This window comes from Danio rerio, chromosome 18 (assembly GCF_052040795.2).
Source record: "Danio rerio strain M-AB ecotype USA chromosome 18, GRCz13ab, whole genome shotgun sequence".
NCBI classification, from domain to species: Eukaryota; Metazoa; Chordata; class Actinopteri; order Cypriniformes; family Danionidae; genus Danio; species Danio rerio.
The window spans coordinates 32761287-32778278 of NC_141038.1; the positions used below are offsets into that span (position 1 = coordinate 32761287).

General features: G+C 33.6%; 1 protein-coding gene and 1 long non-coding RNA gene across 2 annotated transcripts in view; one reads left to right on the top strand and one right to left on the bottom strand.

Moving 5' to 3' along the window:
- LOC137488296 (uncharacterized) overlaps window positions 1–16992 on the bottom strand; it is a 724224-nt gene that overhangs the window by 277019 nt on the left and 430213 nt on the right. The window lies entirely within an intron of this gene.
- mvda (mevalonate (diphospho) decarboxylase a) lies at window positions 1543–13252 on the top strand. The gene is given in 10 exon segments (NM_001007422.1): window positions 1543–1730; window positions 1892–1962; window positions 2225–2339; window positions 2429–2566; window positions 2921–3120; window positions 4954–5028; window positions 9042–9260; window positions 12516–12631; window positions 12758–12866; window positions 13063–13252. Coding segments are annotated over 10 exon segments (1203 nt in total). The 5' UTR covers window positions 1543–1654; the 3' UTR covers window positions 13147–13252.

Sequence of the window (16992 nt, forward strand, 5' to 3'; positions counted from 1 at the left end):
AAAAATATATATATATATATATATATATATATATATATATATATATATATATATATATATATATATATATATATGTATATCTATATGTTTTTATGATTGTATTATAACATATTTCTATCAAATTACAAAAAAATGAATTACCGCTTGTGTAAGGCGTTTCTAATGCAGTGTCAATGGACAGGGCAGTAAACTTGATGTTGTTCTCCCTTCTGGCTATCATCAGTCTCACACACTTTTTTCCTTTTGTTTTTTCCTTTTTCTTGATAACACCATTGTTGTGGTTTTATTTTATTATTACAGCAAATAGGATTGTAAACAAAATATTTGTTGTACCCTCTCATTCACTGTATATTAAGTTTCCACAACTGCAAATTCTGCTGCTGAGAAACCTGGAAGAAGGGAACAATGTGACAAGGGTATATTATGGACAATGTTCAAACGATACAATTAAGCTGTATAACACACATTTAAATTTTTACTGCCAGTTCTAAGAAAACTTTCATTATCCTGTTATTAAACATTTCTGAGAAACATCAGATCATTTATCAGTTTTCACGGTAGAATTGTTGCCAATTAAAACATTACAATGGATAGAGAGCTCATAGAGAGGATAGAGGACTCATGTCCTGCATTAAATTCTTTACAGTCACAAACACCTAATGGTTGAAAAGAATTAATGAATGAGATATTCAAACATCTACATAGGTTTTAAAATACAAACATCGTGGTTATATTTTTGTGGATACCAGCTCACAGAGGAAAAAGAGGCAATGAAGAAGCTGATAGACTATGGGGGAGATGGATGATGGGTATTGTATCTCATTAAGTAAATAAAATGTAAAAGCAATCATTAAAGCTTATCAAGAAATAATATTATATTATATTATATTATATTATATTATATTATATTATATTATATTATATTATATTATATTATATTATATTATATTATATTATATTAAACCATTAATGGAAAGAATATGGGAAACGCAACAAAAGCAGGATAAGTGAGAATAATAAAATGAAACACAGAATAAGAATGCATTTTAACAAGGTTAGTAGTCGATCACACTATGCTTAACAAGAAATTAAAATTAATAAATAAACACCCAACATGACTGAATGTGGAGTTGTGTGAGGAATCTGTAGCAGGTCATAGTGAAAGACAAAACAATGAAGAAGGAAACTAGGAAAGTGTGAGAGGAAGAAGACACATATTATCATTTATGGAACAACGTGTTAATTCCGTTTTGTTAGTAGTACTATATTAATATGAGTATTTAATAATTATTTTTTTACAATACGCGTCTGGTTATTCCTACACAGTAGGTGGCGATAATACGCTTTAAACGTTGGTTTTATCCGTTATAAAACCGAGGAATAAGAAGTAAGACCATTGTGGTCCGACGCCAGTTATTGGTTCATTTTCCATAGTGTTGTACGGTGAAGTCTTCAATTGGTCAAACACCGAACCTCGTGTTCATCAAGAGCCAATCCCAATCCGCTTTGCTGTGCTTATTTGGTTTCAGTGTTTAAACAAGCAAAGAGTAGTTTGCGATCAGTGGAAGTCTGTTTGGAAGTATGTTTGTTGTCATTTAAAAAATATATAACATTTTATCATTATTATTTTTTGTACAAAATTATAAATACGAAAATGTCGGAAAATATTCTCCAAGATCTTGAAATGGTCACCTGCACCGCACCGGTAAACATTGCGGTCATCAAATACTGTAAGTGTGATTTGTCAAATAGAAAATATCACACATCAGTAATGTTAACATTAACATTTAGTAGTTTTACATGTGATAGTCGCTTTTTAAACTTCTGTTAACGTTAGGATATCGATGAATGTTCTACTTAGAGCTGTTATTGCTTATTCACAATTAATCAGGGGGTAAACGTGATGAAGATCTCATTCTGCCAGTCAATGCATCCCTCAGTGTGACGCTGCATCAAGATCACGTAAGTGACAGTACCCATATACTTCAGTGTTGTCAGCATCTGTTTTTCAAACTGCATTGTGTGCTCCAAAATATTTGCTGAATCAGTGAGACCAGGGTAATATAATATATAATAATCAATGTAATATATATATATATATATATATATATATATATATATATATATATATATATATATATATATATATATATATATATATATGTGTGTGTGTGTGTGTAATTATATATTATAAAGTATAATACATATTATACCTCTTTTTCAGCTCAGAACAACTACAACAATTGCATGCAGCAGAAGTTTTCATAAAGACTGCATTTGGCTGAATGGCAAAGAACAGGATATCAGTCATCCAAGGTTGCAGTCGTGTTTGCTGGAAAGTATGTTCCTGGCTTTCATATTGGTAAAATAAATTAGACTGTATGTCAGGTGTCATTATTATGACATTATTTTTATTTTAATTTACCAGTCCGTAGATTGGCTCAAAGAAGAAAAAATACTGGAGATCCCGCTTCTGATGTCAGCAACAAGGTCCATATCTGTTCTGTGAATAATTTCCCCACTGCTGCTGGCCTGGCATCATCTGCAGCAGGCTATGCCTGTTTAGGTAAGTGGGGAAAATACTTATCAATTTTTGGCAAGCTGTGCTCATGATGATGGTGATGATTTGAAGTTCAGTTTGTTTTAGTATTGAGGTAAAGTAGTTTTTGTATTTGCATATTTAGACTTTATTAATAATAATAAAGTTTCAAAAAGTATTTTTGCAAAATCTATGTAACAAAATCATATTAGCAGCTAGTGACTATCCAAGTACAACATTTTCCACAGTCATTTAAATAGTGCTAATGTTGTTTTGAAGTCATACTTGTGTGCAATTTCAGATCCAGTATGAAGAAGTTGTTACTGTTCAAAAATGAACAAATGTGCAAATATTAAACCAACTTTACCTCAATTGTTTTAGTCTACACACTGTCCCAGTTGTTTAATGTGGAGGGTGAGCTGTCTGGAGTGACGCGACAGGGCTCTGGCAGTGCCTGCAGGAGTTTGTATGGTGGCTTCGTTCAGTGGAAGTTGGGGGAGCGATCAGATGGAAAAGACAGTATTGCTGAACAAGTGGCATCTGAGTTGTACTGGCCAGAGCTCAGAGTATTGATTCTTGTGGTGAGTGTATGGACATAACAATCATAGACTAAATTATTTTATTCAAAATATTTGTTTAATTGTTTACATCAGTAAATAAGTGGCTTATCTCCTAGGCTACTTGGATATTGGAAACAATAGTTAAGATTCATTTGTTAATTAAACCCTCTTTAAAACATTGCTGTGTTGTCAAAACCTTTTATGGGGTCACCACAGCAGAAGGAACCGCCAACTTAGCCAGCATTTGTTTTTCGCTGCGGATACCTTTCCAGCTGCAATCCATCACTGAGAAAGATAACTGATTAAATAAAACAAATTTAGATTAAACTAGGTAAAAATATCTGGATAGATTTAACTATGCTTACTATGTGTGCTTGGGTTTATAGTGTAGGGCAGATCTATCAATTCTTAAAATCATGATCAGCAGTAAAGTGACTGGACAGCATTATTTAATAATATTTCATGATCAATCAAAATAAGTTATAATTTTTAATGATATGAAATAAATTTTAACAAATTGAAGTATTTGTAAAGGCTTGGTGCAGACAGAGTGTGGTCTTTATAATATAAATTTTTCCTTTAGAGGGATTTTGCTATACATGACAATATAAACATTTCTTAATCTCATGGCGTAAACCATAACTAACCATGTAGATTAATTTAAAAAAAAAAAAAAAGATTTTTTTAATATTGTAAAAGTGGCTTGTATCTTCATCAATCCACATGGACAACAGCTGTCTATTTTTAGATAAAAAAATAAGATAATTATATATACACATACATACACACACACATATATATATATACATACATACATACATACATACATACATACATACACACACACACACACATATATAAATATATATATATATATATATATATATATATATATGTATGTATGTGTGTGTGTGTGTATGTATATATATTAGTTAAGCCTTTAAATATATATATATATATATATATATATATATATATATATATATATATATGTGTGTGTGTGTGTGTGTGTGTGTGTGTGTGTGTGTGTATGTATATATATTAGTTAAGCCTTTAAATATATATATATATATATATATATATATATATATATATATATTTATGTATGTGTGTGTGTGTATGTATGTATATATTAGTTAAGCCTTTAAATGTCACTTAAAGCTGTATAGAAGTGTCTTGAAAAATATCTAGTAAAATATTATTTACTGTCATCACAGCAAAGATAAAATAAATTGGTTATTAGAAATGAGTTATTAAAACTATTATGTTTAGAAATGTGTTGAAAAAAAAAATCTTTTCTCCGTTAAACAGAAATTGGGGGGAAATAAACAGGGGGGCTAATAATTCTGACTTCAACTGTATATACATTAGTTTTTAGATGTGTAAATTTATATATTTTGTTTAAATCATTATAGACCATCATCATTATTTTCCAAAATTCAATACAGAACTTTATTATTAAAAAATATCAGTTCTAAAGGTTTTAGTATCACCTTCACCTAAAATAAGATTTAAGCTTGAACCTGTTACAATTACTGCAGAATGCGGTTCAAAAAAGCAAACAAGTTTTACCTTTTAAATATGTCTTGACTATGTCCAAAGTTTGTTTTAAGTAAACTATTGTTTGATGGGTGAAATCTCACAAAATATATATATTTATATTTTACAAATCATGAATAGAAATGTCCTGCAAGATGCATTATAGAGGAAATCTCCGCCTCCAAATGTGAACTTACTAGTGATCAGTTACAGCAATTTAAAGTGTACAATTTCTCTCATATAGATGCAGTTTTTCCTAAGAAATGGTAGTCAGTTACTCGTTTTATTGTCTAATATGAAAATGTTTTTTCATAGGTCAGTGCTGAGCAGAAATCTGTTGGCAGCACATCTGGAATGCACACAAGTGTGGAGACGAGCCACCTTCTGAAGGTAAATTGTTTAATCAATTATGTTCTTATGGGATGTATTTTTGCAATATCATAAAACTAAGTGTTGTTTTGCTTATCGGTATGCAGGTAATCAGCAAAGTAATAAATAAATGGCAATCTCTTTTTTTGCACCGAGGTGGTTTTTGTTACAGAAAATGTCATAGTGCCTGAAGTGTTACCTCTAAGATTTTTTCCAGTTGTGGCGGCAGGCCTTTTACACAAATTTATGAACTACCTGTGGCGTTATTTCAATGACAATTGGAGAAATGTCGTGAGCACAATATTACAAGTAGAGATCGCATTTATGTGCAATACGAACGTGCTTGCGCGCCAATTTTCTCTTGCACGCCCCCTCAAATATACGCTGCTCAAGCGCAGATCTTCTTGTGCACTCTTAAATAAACGATACTGAAATCCGATATAGCGTGTTTATTTAGTGAGTGTGTTTTCAACATTTAATAGATTTGCTAGGAATATTTATGAATGTCTCCAATAGACTTACAGAGCGGCATTAATGCGTCCTGAAGTAAAGTGAAACGGCTATAAACTCCAGCAAGATAAAGTCATTATATGCAGAACCACAGACCTTTATCTATAAATAAATTATAACTATACAATCTGTGTTCATTATAACTGAAAGCCATGCCGTGTTTGCTGGCCTCATGGATCACGCACCTGTCTGTCAGTTAGTCAGTCAGTCAGCACATAAACTCAAAGGGTTAAACAAATAATGCACAGCACTAAACGGTTACAGAAAAGTTTGCGCTGTTATAATTCACTTACTTTTTAATACGTTTTGGTGCAATTGTAATCCGCTATTAAAAACAACAACAACGACTGAATGTCTTGAATAGGAAGCATTTTGGTGTGGCGCCCCGCAAAGGAAGAATTAATGTAGCGGAAACCATGGCCTGTATCAGTATGCATTTTATTCACATTTAATAAAAGAAATCATACTTTTCAGTCAAAATAAAAAGTCCTTTGGTATTTGTATTTTCAATTTCATGCAAAATGCCAAAAAAATTCTGATCTCGATGTTTAGTTATCCAACTTGGCTTGAGCCAGAATTTGTAATTGTTCAGTAGAGGTTCTGCTACACCAATTCTTCTGTTTACAATGATTAATTAGGAAGTTTAGGTCTGATGATATGCAGATGTTGGTTAGATCTTTATGGCCCTGGCCTGCTTATTTGGATATTTTTAACAATCAAAATTGTTCTGATAAAAGTGTTTCTGGGCCCATATTTATCAAACATCTAGGAATTACTTCAAATTTTTTTTTATCTTGTCTCAAAGCTGCACTTAAAAGTTACTTATTATGCATCTCAGCCAAAAAATTAAGTTAATTGTAGCAGTAAATCTTCAATGTCAGTTATGCCACATACATGATTTTGAATGAGAAGAAAGGCATTGATGAGTCACTGAGTAGAATAATGATAAGCTTAATAAGACCTGTCCCTGATCATTAGTCAATTCAATTGTTGGTCTTTGCATTGCTTGGGTCCTTCAATGCCTTAATACAAAAAATATATATTTTTATTCAGTAACGTCTATACACAAATTGCTGCACATTAATTCAGTTTTTAAATTAGCATTTATTGATAAAAATAATGGATTTTGCAACATTGAAGTTGTAAGGTCCAGCCAGCTAGTCCAATGTTGGTGTCTACTGGTGGACAAAGGTTCACTGCATGTATGGTCTTTCCAGTGCACAATGTTGATTAACTTTAAACTTAACTCATATCTGACTCCAATTTTAGTATGAGGGGGTTTAGAATATTAAAATATTCTCGTTTTATCTGACTCCATTTATATAATATTGATAAGATTATTTTGTTTCCTTTAACATTACTTTAGATTATTATTTAATGTTCTCTTAGATTCATTATTCTATGTTATTCTCATTCATTTCGATTCCTATAACATCCTGAGTCTTGTACTGGCCGAGTATACAATCTCTTAAGCACAAGCATGTCAGTCTTGGTCACTAAACAGAGGCGATTGACCACTATCCTAAAAAGATAGAACCCTACTTTCTCAGATTAGGATATTTTTTATGTGGTCCCCATAGAGCTATTTAGGACATACTCACACTATGCTATCCGAACCGTGCCCAGGCCCACTTCCTAGATTGTTTGAGAAGTGTGAGTGCGCTGAATCGGGCTCAGGCACGGTTCACTTGGCCGGCCCTAACCCGGTTGGAGGAGGTGGGCCTGAACGTGGTTCACTTGGGCTTTGGCACAGTATCCTTGTGTGTTGGGTGCAAAACGTGCCAAAGCCCGAAACTGAAAGGAAGACGTGACTTTTAAGGGACCGTTTTATGTGGATTTATTAATCAATCTTACTGTTCAATGAACGCAAACTGTCGTAGTTTATTAAATACGCAAAGCCCTCACTGTACGACAGCTGTGCACCTTCAGCAAACCTCCTCATTCCTGCAGCACGAGGGCTTTATGATCATTTATGAGCACCAAAAGTGGAGGATCTGTTCAGCGAAATATGTGACTGTGTGTCACCGCATCCCTAAGGACTGTTTGGCAAAATATTTGTTTGCATGTCACTGCATATCAAACGACTGAAACATTATAACTAGAGAAATCTCCACTGTGCATGACGTAAGCGTGCCCAGGCCCGATTGTAATGTGAGTGCGGGCTGTCAGGGGAGACGGGAGGAGGGACAAGTGTGCTGTGGCCCAGTTTGAGGCAACTGTACATAGTGTGAGTATGGGCTGAGTAATCACTATACTATCCAAATAGTATTATAAGTTTAAAGATGAAGGTCTATCCCCTTAGATAACCTTTTACAGTCTAAGTATACATGAATTAATGCCAATGTGTTAGTCGGAGCTCTAGGAACATCGTATAGCGTGCCACGCTGCTCCGTCTACCGTGTTTTAGTCTGTTACTAACCTGTACAGGGGCTTTTGTAGCTATGGACTTAATGAATCTACTAGAGATAAAAACACAACCTCTGTTTGAACAATTCAAAACATAACAATTTATTAGCCAGGTAAATGTGTATTATGCCGATTCATTCAGTCAATTCATAAATGATCAATAAAAGACATCAAATTGTCAAAGATAAATCCAAGATTAAAAGATGCATACCTAACTTCAAAATATACATAGCTATGGACTGATCTGGATAACAGAATCGTGCCGAACATTTTGAAACTTTAAGTAGTCAATCCAAGAATCTTCTTGAGGAAAAGGGTGTGTGAATAGCAAAAGGCATTTGCAGTTAGTGAAAGAGTTTCTGCCTATAGGAAAGGCACACCCTTCGCAGTGGTTCAAAAAATACCTGAAGTTAAGTTAAATATTGATTGTTTTGATTGTCTATTTCTGAGAGAATGAGACCATTGTACTAGTCAAACTGAGACATTTCAAATGGTATCAAACATGATTGATAAAGTTATTTGGGTTGATTTAGAACATACAGACTTTGAAATGACCATTCTGTGTGAGTACAGTATGTAGAGGGGTGGTTAAACAAAGGGGTTGCAGGGGCTGCAAATATAAATGGAATAAAGGAGGGGAGCTGGTTTTTCCTGCATTCCCACCTGGTGGGTTGTGGAGCCGATTGTCTCTGTGTTTTAAGCTTGTATTTATATTGTTAAAGACATAAAATTATTTATGATATTAAATAACGAAGTACATAGGACATAAGTACATAGGAAATTTTGTTTGCTAAGTATTTTGATGTAATGTTCTAACATAAGCATGGTGTGAGAAACCCTTTTTTCATAAAATCCCATCATAAAAAATCTAACTTTTCTTTTACTCCAATAAAACATGACAAAGTCTGGGTCACTCCAAAATGACATAAAGGTGTAACTTGCTGAAAGAATCAATAAAAACTCCTCACCAGTAATGCATTTACAGAGTGACTACAAAACAAAATAAGAAAGTTAACATCTTCTGCAATTTACCAGTGCAATGCAAGTAAGGTATTCATGTTATTGTGATGTGTATAAGTTTGTAGGTATAAAAGTTCATATGCTATACTTTTCCACAGTACAGAGCAGATGCTGTGGTCCCCGGTCGTATGGAAGAGATGATAAGGGCAATTCACCTACGAGACTTTCCAAAATTTGGTGAGCTGACCATGAAAGACAGTAATCAGTTTCATGCCATCTGCCTGGACACCTACCCACCTATATTCTACCTGAACAACATATCGCACCAGATCATCAGTCTTGTACACCGCTACAACCAGTACTATGGCGAGACCAGGGTGAGCATAATATAACAATATTTAGAGATTTCACTAACATTTATGATAATGAGAATTTCGTGCTTAAAAGAGCCACCTCAGCAGATATTATGACTTATCAACCAGAACAGAAACAAAAGGTTGACTGAGAAAAGCAGAAGTAGGACACAGTGATAAAAAAAACGTTGTACTTTTGTAAATTAGACCTGTGGTTTTACACTTACCACATCTGGAAGCTTACTGCTAAGCAACTTCTTAACAGATAATTTACCCAATTATTAATATTCTGCCATTGTTTATGTCTCAGGCCTCTGATTTACAAAAGTTAAGTGATCTGACCAAGCAAATAACATTGTGAGGCCGGGACACACCAAGCCGACGTTCCGGTTCTTTAAACTGGATTTATACTTCACCTGGCTCTGCACCAGCACCACCAGTCACACCCTATTCATACAGGGCTTCAGCATCAACGCTTGACAGAGTGTGTCTGAAGTTGGAGCTAACGTGATCGTCATAGCAGTGTCAGCCAATGAAATTAGTCAGCAGTGGGCTACTTTCTGAGCTGGTGTATTTGCATACAGCGATCTGATTGGCTGACGCTTCTGTCTGCGATTGAAAAGTTGAGAAAGTCCCAACTTCTGCAGTGAGCAACGCCTTTAAAGTGGCTTCTACAGTTACACAATGCAGTTCGGCAACGCCTGATGTCACCCATTCAAAGTGAATGAGAAAAGTTTAAGCTGACGCCCTGTGTGAATGGGGCGTCAGTAGCTATGTTTCCATCTAAAGATGCGAATAAAGCAGCATTTTTATCCATTGAGTCAAAGACAACAAAAATATCTCTGGCGCCAAATGTCAAAAGTAAAAACGGAATTTACTGCAGTTGGAGAAGCTGCGTGAATCTTTTTTATTTAATAAATAATTTGCGCCTCAGAAGACAATGCTGGCATGCAAGGAACGTGTGGTGGCGTTTCAAGGTGTGAGACATGGAGCACAGACGCTCTTGACAGTTCTGGAGGTAATTAATAATATAATAACACTAGTACTGAAATGGTTAAGGCTTTTTAGAATGACCAAAACAACATTTTCAGATGATTTACAATGTGGTTTGTCCATTCACACACATTTTTATCATCACATAATTTCTTATAACAAAATCACATGACTTTTTTAATGCACATACTGGAATTTGTTCGGTTAAAGTGTTTCCATCGTAGTTTATACGCATCTTTTCTTATCGAATAAAAAGTTTACCCTAATTAGTTATGCACATACATTTTACACATAACTGATGATGATTGGCTGTAACACAGGAGATTGCATATGCTTGGGTGTATGTAGTGGGTTAGGAGAACCAGCTCATTTGCATTTAAAGGTAGAAGCAACAAAACAGTTACAATGTAATATTACTCAAAATTTCACATATTCAGCAGGGCACAATAAATTATCTGAAGAGTATTTTGAGCTGAAATTTTACAGACATATTATGGAGACATCAAACACTTATCTTACATTTTATAAAAGGGATAAAATAGGAGCCCTTAAAGGGGTGTCAAATTCAGTTTAGGTTCCTTGGGGTCAAACTAACCCCATATTGAAAATTAATGGGAAAAGTGAAAAACAAAAAAAGATTAATTTGTCCAAAACAAATTTAAATCCATTTAAATTCTGAAAAGATTTGCAAAGGCCTGGGTGTAGAGCACAAATGGAAATTAGAACAAAAATTCATACACGAAAACAAACAAGAACACATGTATGACTGCAACAGAGAACATGTTTTACTGACCTTATTGTAAAATGCGGAAGTACGCTTGTTTTTAGATTGTTTTAGAACTTCCAATTCAGTTGCCTATAGGAGAAATGACTAGCAATAATATATGGCAGAAAACGGTCAAACTATTTGTTCTACAAACAAGTATGTCCATGACTATATCTAAAAAGAAGAGTAATATAATCTTATATCAGTGAAAATATCTGTATGCAACATCAAGCAGCGTAACTAGCCATTTTTAACGTCTAAAAATAAATGGAAGTGAATATGACCGGAAGTCTCAAGCCAAAGAGATTCAAATAGCTGCGCCCGCTCGTACACTAAGAGTAAGAAACATGGGTGTCTATGTGTGTATATATCATATAAAAATGAACATTTCTCTATGTAATTGGTTTACCCCCCCTTGGCTACTCCATCTAGTTAATTATTGATCCACTATAGAGATCATAGAATTTATAATAGCATATTATATTTGATTGGTGTCTCCTATGTTGTCCATTAGCAACATTAATATAGTATAGAATAGTGTAGAATGTTAGTACAGTGCAGTATAGTATAGAATGTTAGTATAGAATCGTGTAGAATGTTTTATAATAATAATTTATTTAATTTAGTGTTTGTTTTATTTTTTATTTATACATTTTTGTACGTATTTTTGTAACTTAATAGTAACTTTCCCTGGTAGTTAATTACTTTTGTAACAACGTAATTCAGTTACTATTTGTGAGACATAACTAGTAATTATAACTATTAATTACTTTTCTTTAAGTAATGTGCACAGCTGCGAGTTGTGGAGGCTTTTCATTACTGCATAGATGTTCATAACGGGCCCTCAGAGCATTCAAGCAAGGTGTCCAACTAGCATTTAACTTAGATTTTTTAAAAAGACAGATGCCATGTTTATTTTTTTTCTCACTGTGAAACCTTTCTATAGTTCAGACAGAGAAATATTAAAAATAACAAATATTTTTGTACAACCTACATATTTTATTATTATTTTTCTATTTTTGTATAGCGGCTAGTGAAAAATAAATTTGAGATTGTGGAAAGGAAATTTATATATAGAGGGAGCAGTTGGGCCATGATGAAAACTTCACTAAACAGTAAGGGGTTAACAACAAGTGAATAAATAACAGAAACAGTCAGGTGTATGAAATAATCTTGTCAAAAAGACAAACAAGATTATTTTGATTACCTCATTGGTAGTTTATTACAAGGAGGCATTATGTTAATATAATGTTTACATTATATCAAGGCATACAAGTCTTGATACCCTTAAACTGTTTGGTGCTGTCTTGCAACTAAATAATAAGTAGATGCACTCAGTGTTTTTTGTTTCCGTCAGCTTTTTAGCTTTTTGTGCAAATGAAGAGTTAAAGAAATAGTTCATCATTTACTCATGACATTTCTACATTGTCCCTTCTATGTCCCTTTTGTAAAAGTCAGTATGTTTTTTGAGTTTATAGTGTAAAGTGAATGATGTATTTTCACCTTCTGTCTTGCTGTAGGTGGCATATACCTTTGATGCTGGTCCTAATGCAGTTATTTACTCCTTGCAAGACTACTTACCAGAGTTTGTAGAGGTGGTTCGCCATTTCTTTCCCCCTAAGGTCAATGAAGAAGAGTAAGTTGCTTAAATCAAGCATGTTGCTGTTACAGTATTACTAGTTTAAAAACAAACTTTGCAGCTCTTTACAGTACACAGAGACACAATGTTGTGATCAGAACTATCAAATGCTTTGATTTACAGATTTTTCAAAGGTCTACCAGTGTGCACAGCTGACCTCTCTGAGGAGATGATAAGAGACATCAATATGAAACCAACCCCCAATGGAATACGCTATATAATCAGCACTAAAGTAGGCATCTAAAAACGACATGAACACTAAAGCATATCTATCTGTTTGTTCTGTATCTGTAACAATAGTATGTCATAAACACTTTAGGTAACACTACAGTTTTATTACCAGTATAGTGTTGTTGAATTCAGTGTCAGTAAAATAAAAAATTGTATGTGCTTTCTTATAACTGCTTATAAATATTTTGCACTTTCAGGCTGGCCCTGGACCACGTGTGGTGGAAGATCCAAACCTTCATTTGCTGGGTGCTGATGGCCTGCCCAAGAAGATTGCAGTTTAAGAATAACCATTGTATACTTGTAAAGATCATTTGTAAATATATTTCAATAAAAAAAAATTGCTGTGAGTAAATTTACTCTTATTAGAATAAAGATATTTAATTGTGACATTTGTCTTTTGGCCCTGAAATGCAGTGTGAAGTTAAAGGATAAAGTTAAAAATGTTTTATAATATTCCTCATCTGTCAGTAACTATTAGTATTTCTTTGTGTAAAGGTGTTGATTAGACAGTTTTACAGCTAATATCAGGCTGAGATGAGCAAAATAAGTGCAAAACCAGTGTTATTTACAAGCTAGTCCTATAGCTGAAGACTAAGTTTTTAATCCCTCATTAAATGTTTCACACAATCACAACTGAAAGCTTGGAGTGTGACTACATATAAAAAATGCATGTATAGTATTATTCCATAGGTATGGGGTGCCATGTAGGATTAAATTCAAATTTTTCTTATTAACACATACATAAAACACATGCATATACACATATATATTACTCTAAATTACACCTATACATCTACACTATTGGATGTTCAAAATAATATATGGGACATTCCACTGAAAGGCTAACATTTGCTTTTGTAATTTCTTGAAATTATTTTTTTTTAAGACTATCTAGCAACACATTTAACTGTTTGAAATGTATATAAAATGTATGTACATTTTTTTTTTTTTTACAAGGTTTCAATGTAGGGGAAGGATCTATTTTCCTCCTGTTACCAAAAATTAAGTTTCTGTTTAAAAGGATGTTATAAAAAATGTAAACTAATTATTTTGTTTTCCACTCACAGTCTACTAATCTAGAAATAGTAGGTAAAATGTTTGAATAATTTATATTTTTTACTAAAAATTCTCTAAATATGTACACAAGGTGTTTTTTATGCAAAGCCTTTTTTTTATTTTACAGGAGACTCAAACTGCAAGTAAAAAAAATTTAAAGTCATGTAATTAGGTCAACTAGGATAAAGGATAAAAATAAGAAAATTTTACCAAATTAAAAAATATATACATAATAATTAATTACAGGAATGAACCCAGTAACAGGAATGAATTTCCAGACACTTGTAGGTGGATTGGCACTCTGCATGTATGGTAAATATATAATAAATGTGATACACTCACAGGCCAATTTATTAGGTAATCCTTACTAGTACCGGGATAAAGCTCCTTTTGCCTTTAGAGCTGCCTTAATCCTTCATGGCATAAATGTAACAAGGTACTGGAAATATTCCTCAGAGATTTTGGTCCATATTGACATAGCATCATGCAGTTGCTGCATATTTGTCAGTTGCACATCCATGGGAATCTCCCATTGCACCACATCTCAAAGGTTTTTTTATTGGATTGATATCTGGTTACTTTGGAGGCCATTTGACTACAGTTAACTCATTGTCATGTTCAAGAAACCAGTCTGAGATGTTTTGCACTTTATGAAGTGCATTATCCTGTTGGAAGTGGCCATCAGAAGACAGAGAATGGCTACACTGTGGTCATAAAGGGATGTATCGTCAACAACAATACTCAGACCTGCTGAAAAATCCATCTTAAACCAGTCCAGGCTGGTTGGCTGGTTTTAGCTGGTCGACCAGGCTGGGACATGACCAGCTAAAACCAGCTATATCCAGCTTAAACCAGGCTGGTCAAGCTGGTTTTAGTTGGATTTGGCTGGTCATTTTCCAACCTGACCAGCTAAGACCAGGCTAGAAATGGCTGGAAATGGCCAAAACCCCTCTAAAACCAGCCTGGTCAACCAGCCTAGGCTGGTTTAAGCTTGATTTTTCAGCGGGGAGGTAGGCTGTGGTGTTGACACAATGCTCAATAGATACTAATGGGTCCAAAGTGTGCCAATAAAATATCTGCTGATGTAGCCCATCCACCACAAGGTTCGACGTGTTGTGCATTCAGAGATGCTCTTCTGCATACTTCTGTTGCCTTTCTATCAGCTCGAACCAGTCTGGCCATTCTCCTCTAACATCAACATGGCAATTGGCCCACAGAACTGCCACTCATTAGATATTTTCAGTTATTTTAGACCATTCTCTGTAAACCCTAGAGATGGTTGAGCGTGAAAATCCAGGGAATCAGCTGTTTCTAAAAGGCTCAGACCAGTCTGTCTGGCCCCAACAACCATGCCACGGTCAAAGTCACTTAAATCAACTTTCTTTGCCATTTTGATTCTCGGTTTGTTTGAACTGCAGTAGATCGTTTTGACGATGTCTATTACATGCCTAAATGCACTGAGTTGCTGCCATGTGGTTGGCTGATTAGAAATTTCCATTAAAAAGCAGTTGGACAGGTGTAACTAATAAAGTGGTTGGTGAGTGTATGTGTGTGTGTGTGTGTGTGTGTATATATATATATATATATATATATATATATATATATATATATATATATATATATATATATGACCAGTGGCTGGTGAGTGTGTGTGTATATAGTGTGTGTGTGTGTGTATATATATATATATATATATATATATATATATATATATATATATATATATATATATATATATATATATATATATATATATATATATATATATATATATATAAATATGTATTACATATATATATATATATATATATATATATATATATATATATATATATATATATATATATATATAATGGTAACTGAAATCTAAAAGGATCAAGTAAATCATTTTACATTAACAAATTTTTGCATTGGTATATATGCACTTGAGAATGCAACTGCCACAATTGCCATAGGGCGCATGGGGACATTTTCCGGTGGCCTGGCAGTTTATCTGGCCTGCAACGCACTTCTCCCAAAGTCCTGGTTTCTCTATTGCCTTTAAAAGTTCTGGATGATGCAACTTCTTGTTGAAATACCTTAAAGAATGTTCCAAGTTTATTACTTTCAAAAGCAGATGGATTATCCTGGGTTATCTATCCAGCTATATCACTGGATTTTTCTGTGGAAATCTGTCAAATACTGAACAAAATTATAGTAGACTTTGTTTGGAACTTTAAAACTCACCTAATTAAAAAAGTTATGCTAGCTGATCAGGCCATGGGAGGATTTGAGTAAAAATTATTTATTTATTTAAATTAAAATTATTTAAAATGAAGTAAAGACTTACTTTATTAGTGAGTTATTTCCCAGTGATGGGTTGCGGCTGGAAGGGCATCCGCTGTGTAAAAACTTGCTGGATAAGTTGGCGGTTCATTTCGCTGTGGCGACCCCGGACAAGAAAATAAATGAATAAATGAAAGACCTTTTAAACAATCCAACGCCATGTTGGAATTTCATTCCAAATTATATTTTTAGCTCAGTTGGGGGTTTACATTTTTTTTGTTGCACTGTAGTTTTGACATCTCTAAAATACCATTAAGTTTATCTTAAATATATTGGTCCCTTACATATAATTATAATTTTTCTCCTTGTGTCTATTTTATTTGGGATTATAAAAATAAATCTCTTTTTTTTTAAATAACTGGTTAAATAAAAATATACTTTTAGTTAGTCAGCTCTTAGATGACTGTGGTGTCCCTTTTCCATATGAAAAATATGATTAATTTTCTTTTCCTGTTCTCCCAAATGCCATAGATTTTGGTGCAATCCCTGATTGTGTTATACCTTTAGTCAAATCTAGCGCCAATGGTTCCTCAGATTCTTTTATTTTTGACAACACAAACCTTTTTGATGACCAAACTCTTCTCAGTTATATGTCAAACAAAGTTATTCGCTTGGTTATTAATATATCTCGGATCTCTTTACCTGCTTGCATAGGTTTTTAGAAAAATATATTTGGTGACATAAATTGGGATCAGTTTTGGCTTCTGTAGAAAAAAAAAAAATTTTTATCTAATAAAGCTGTTGAA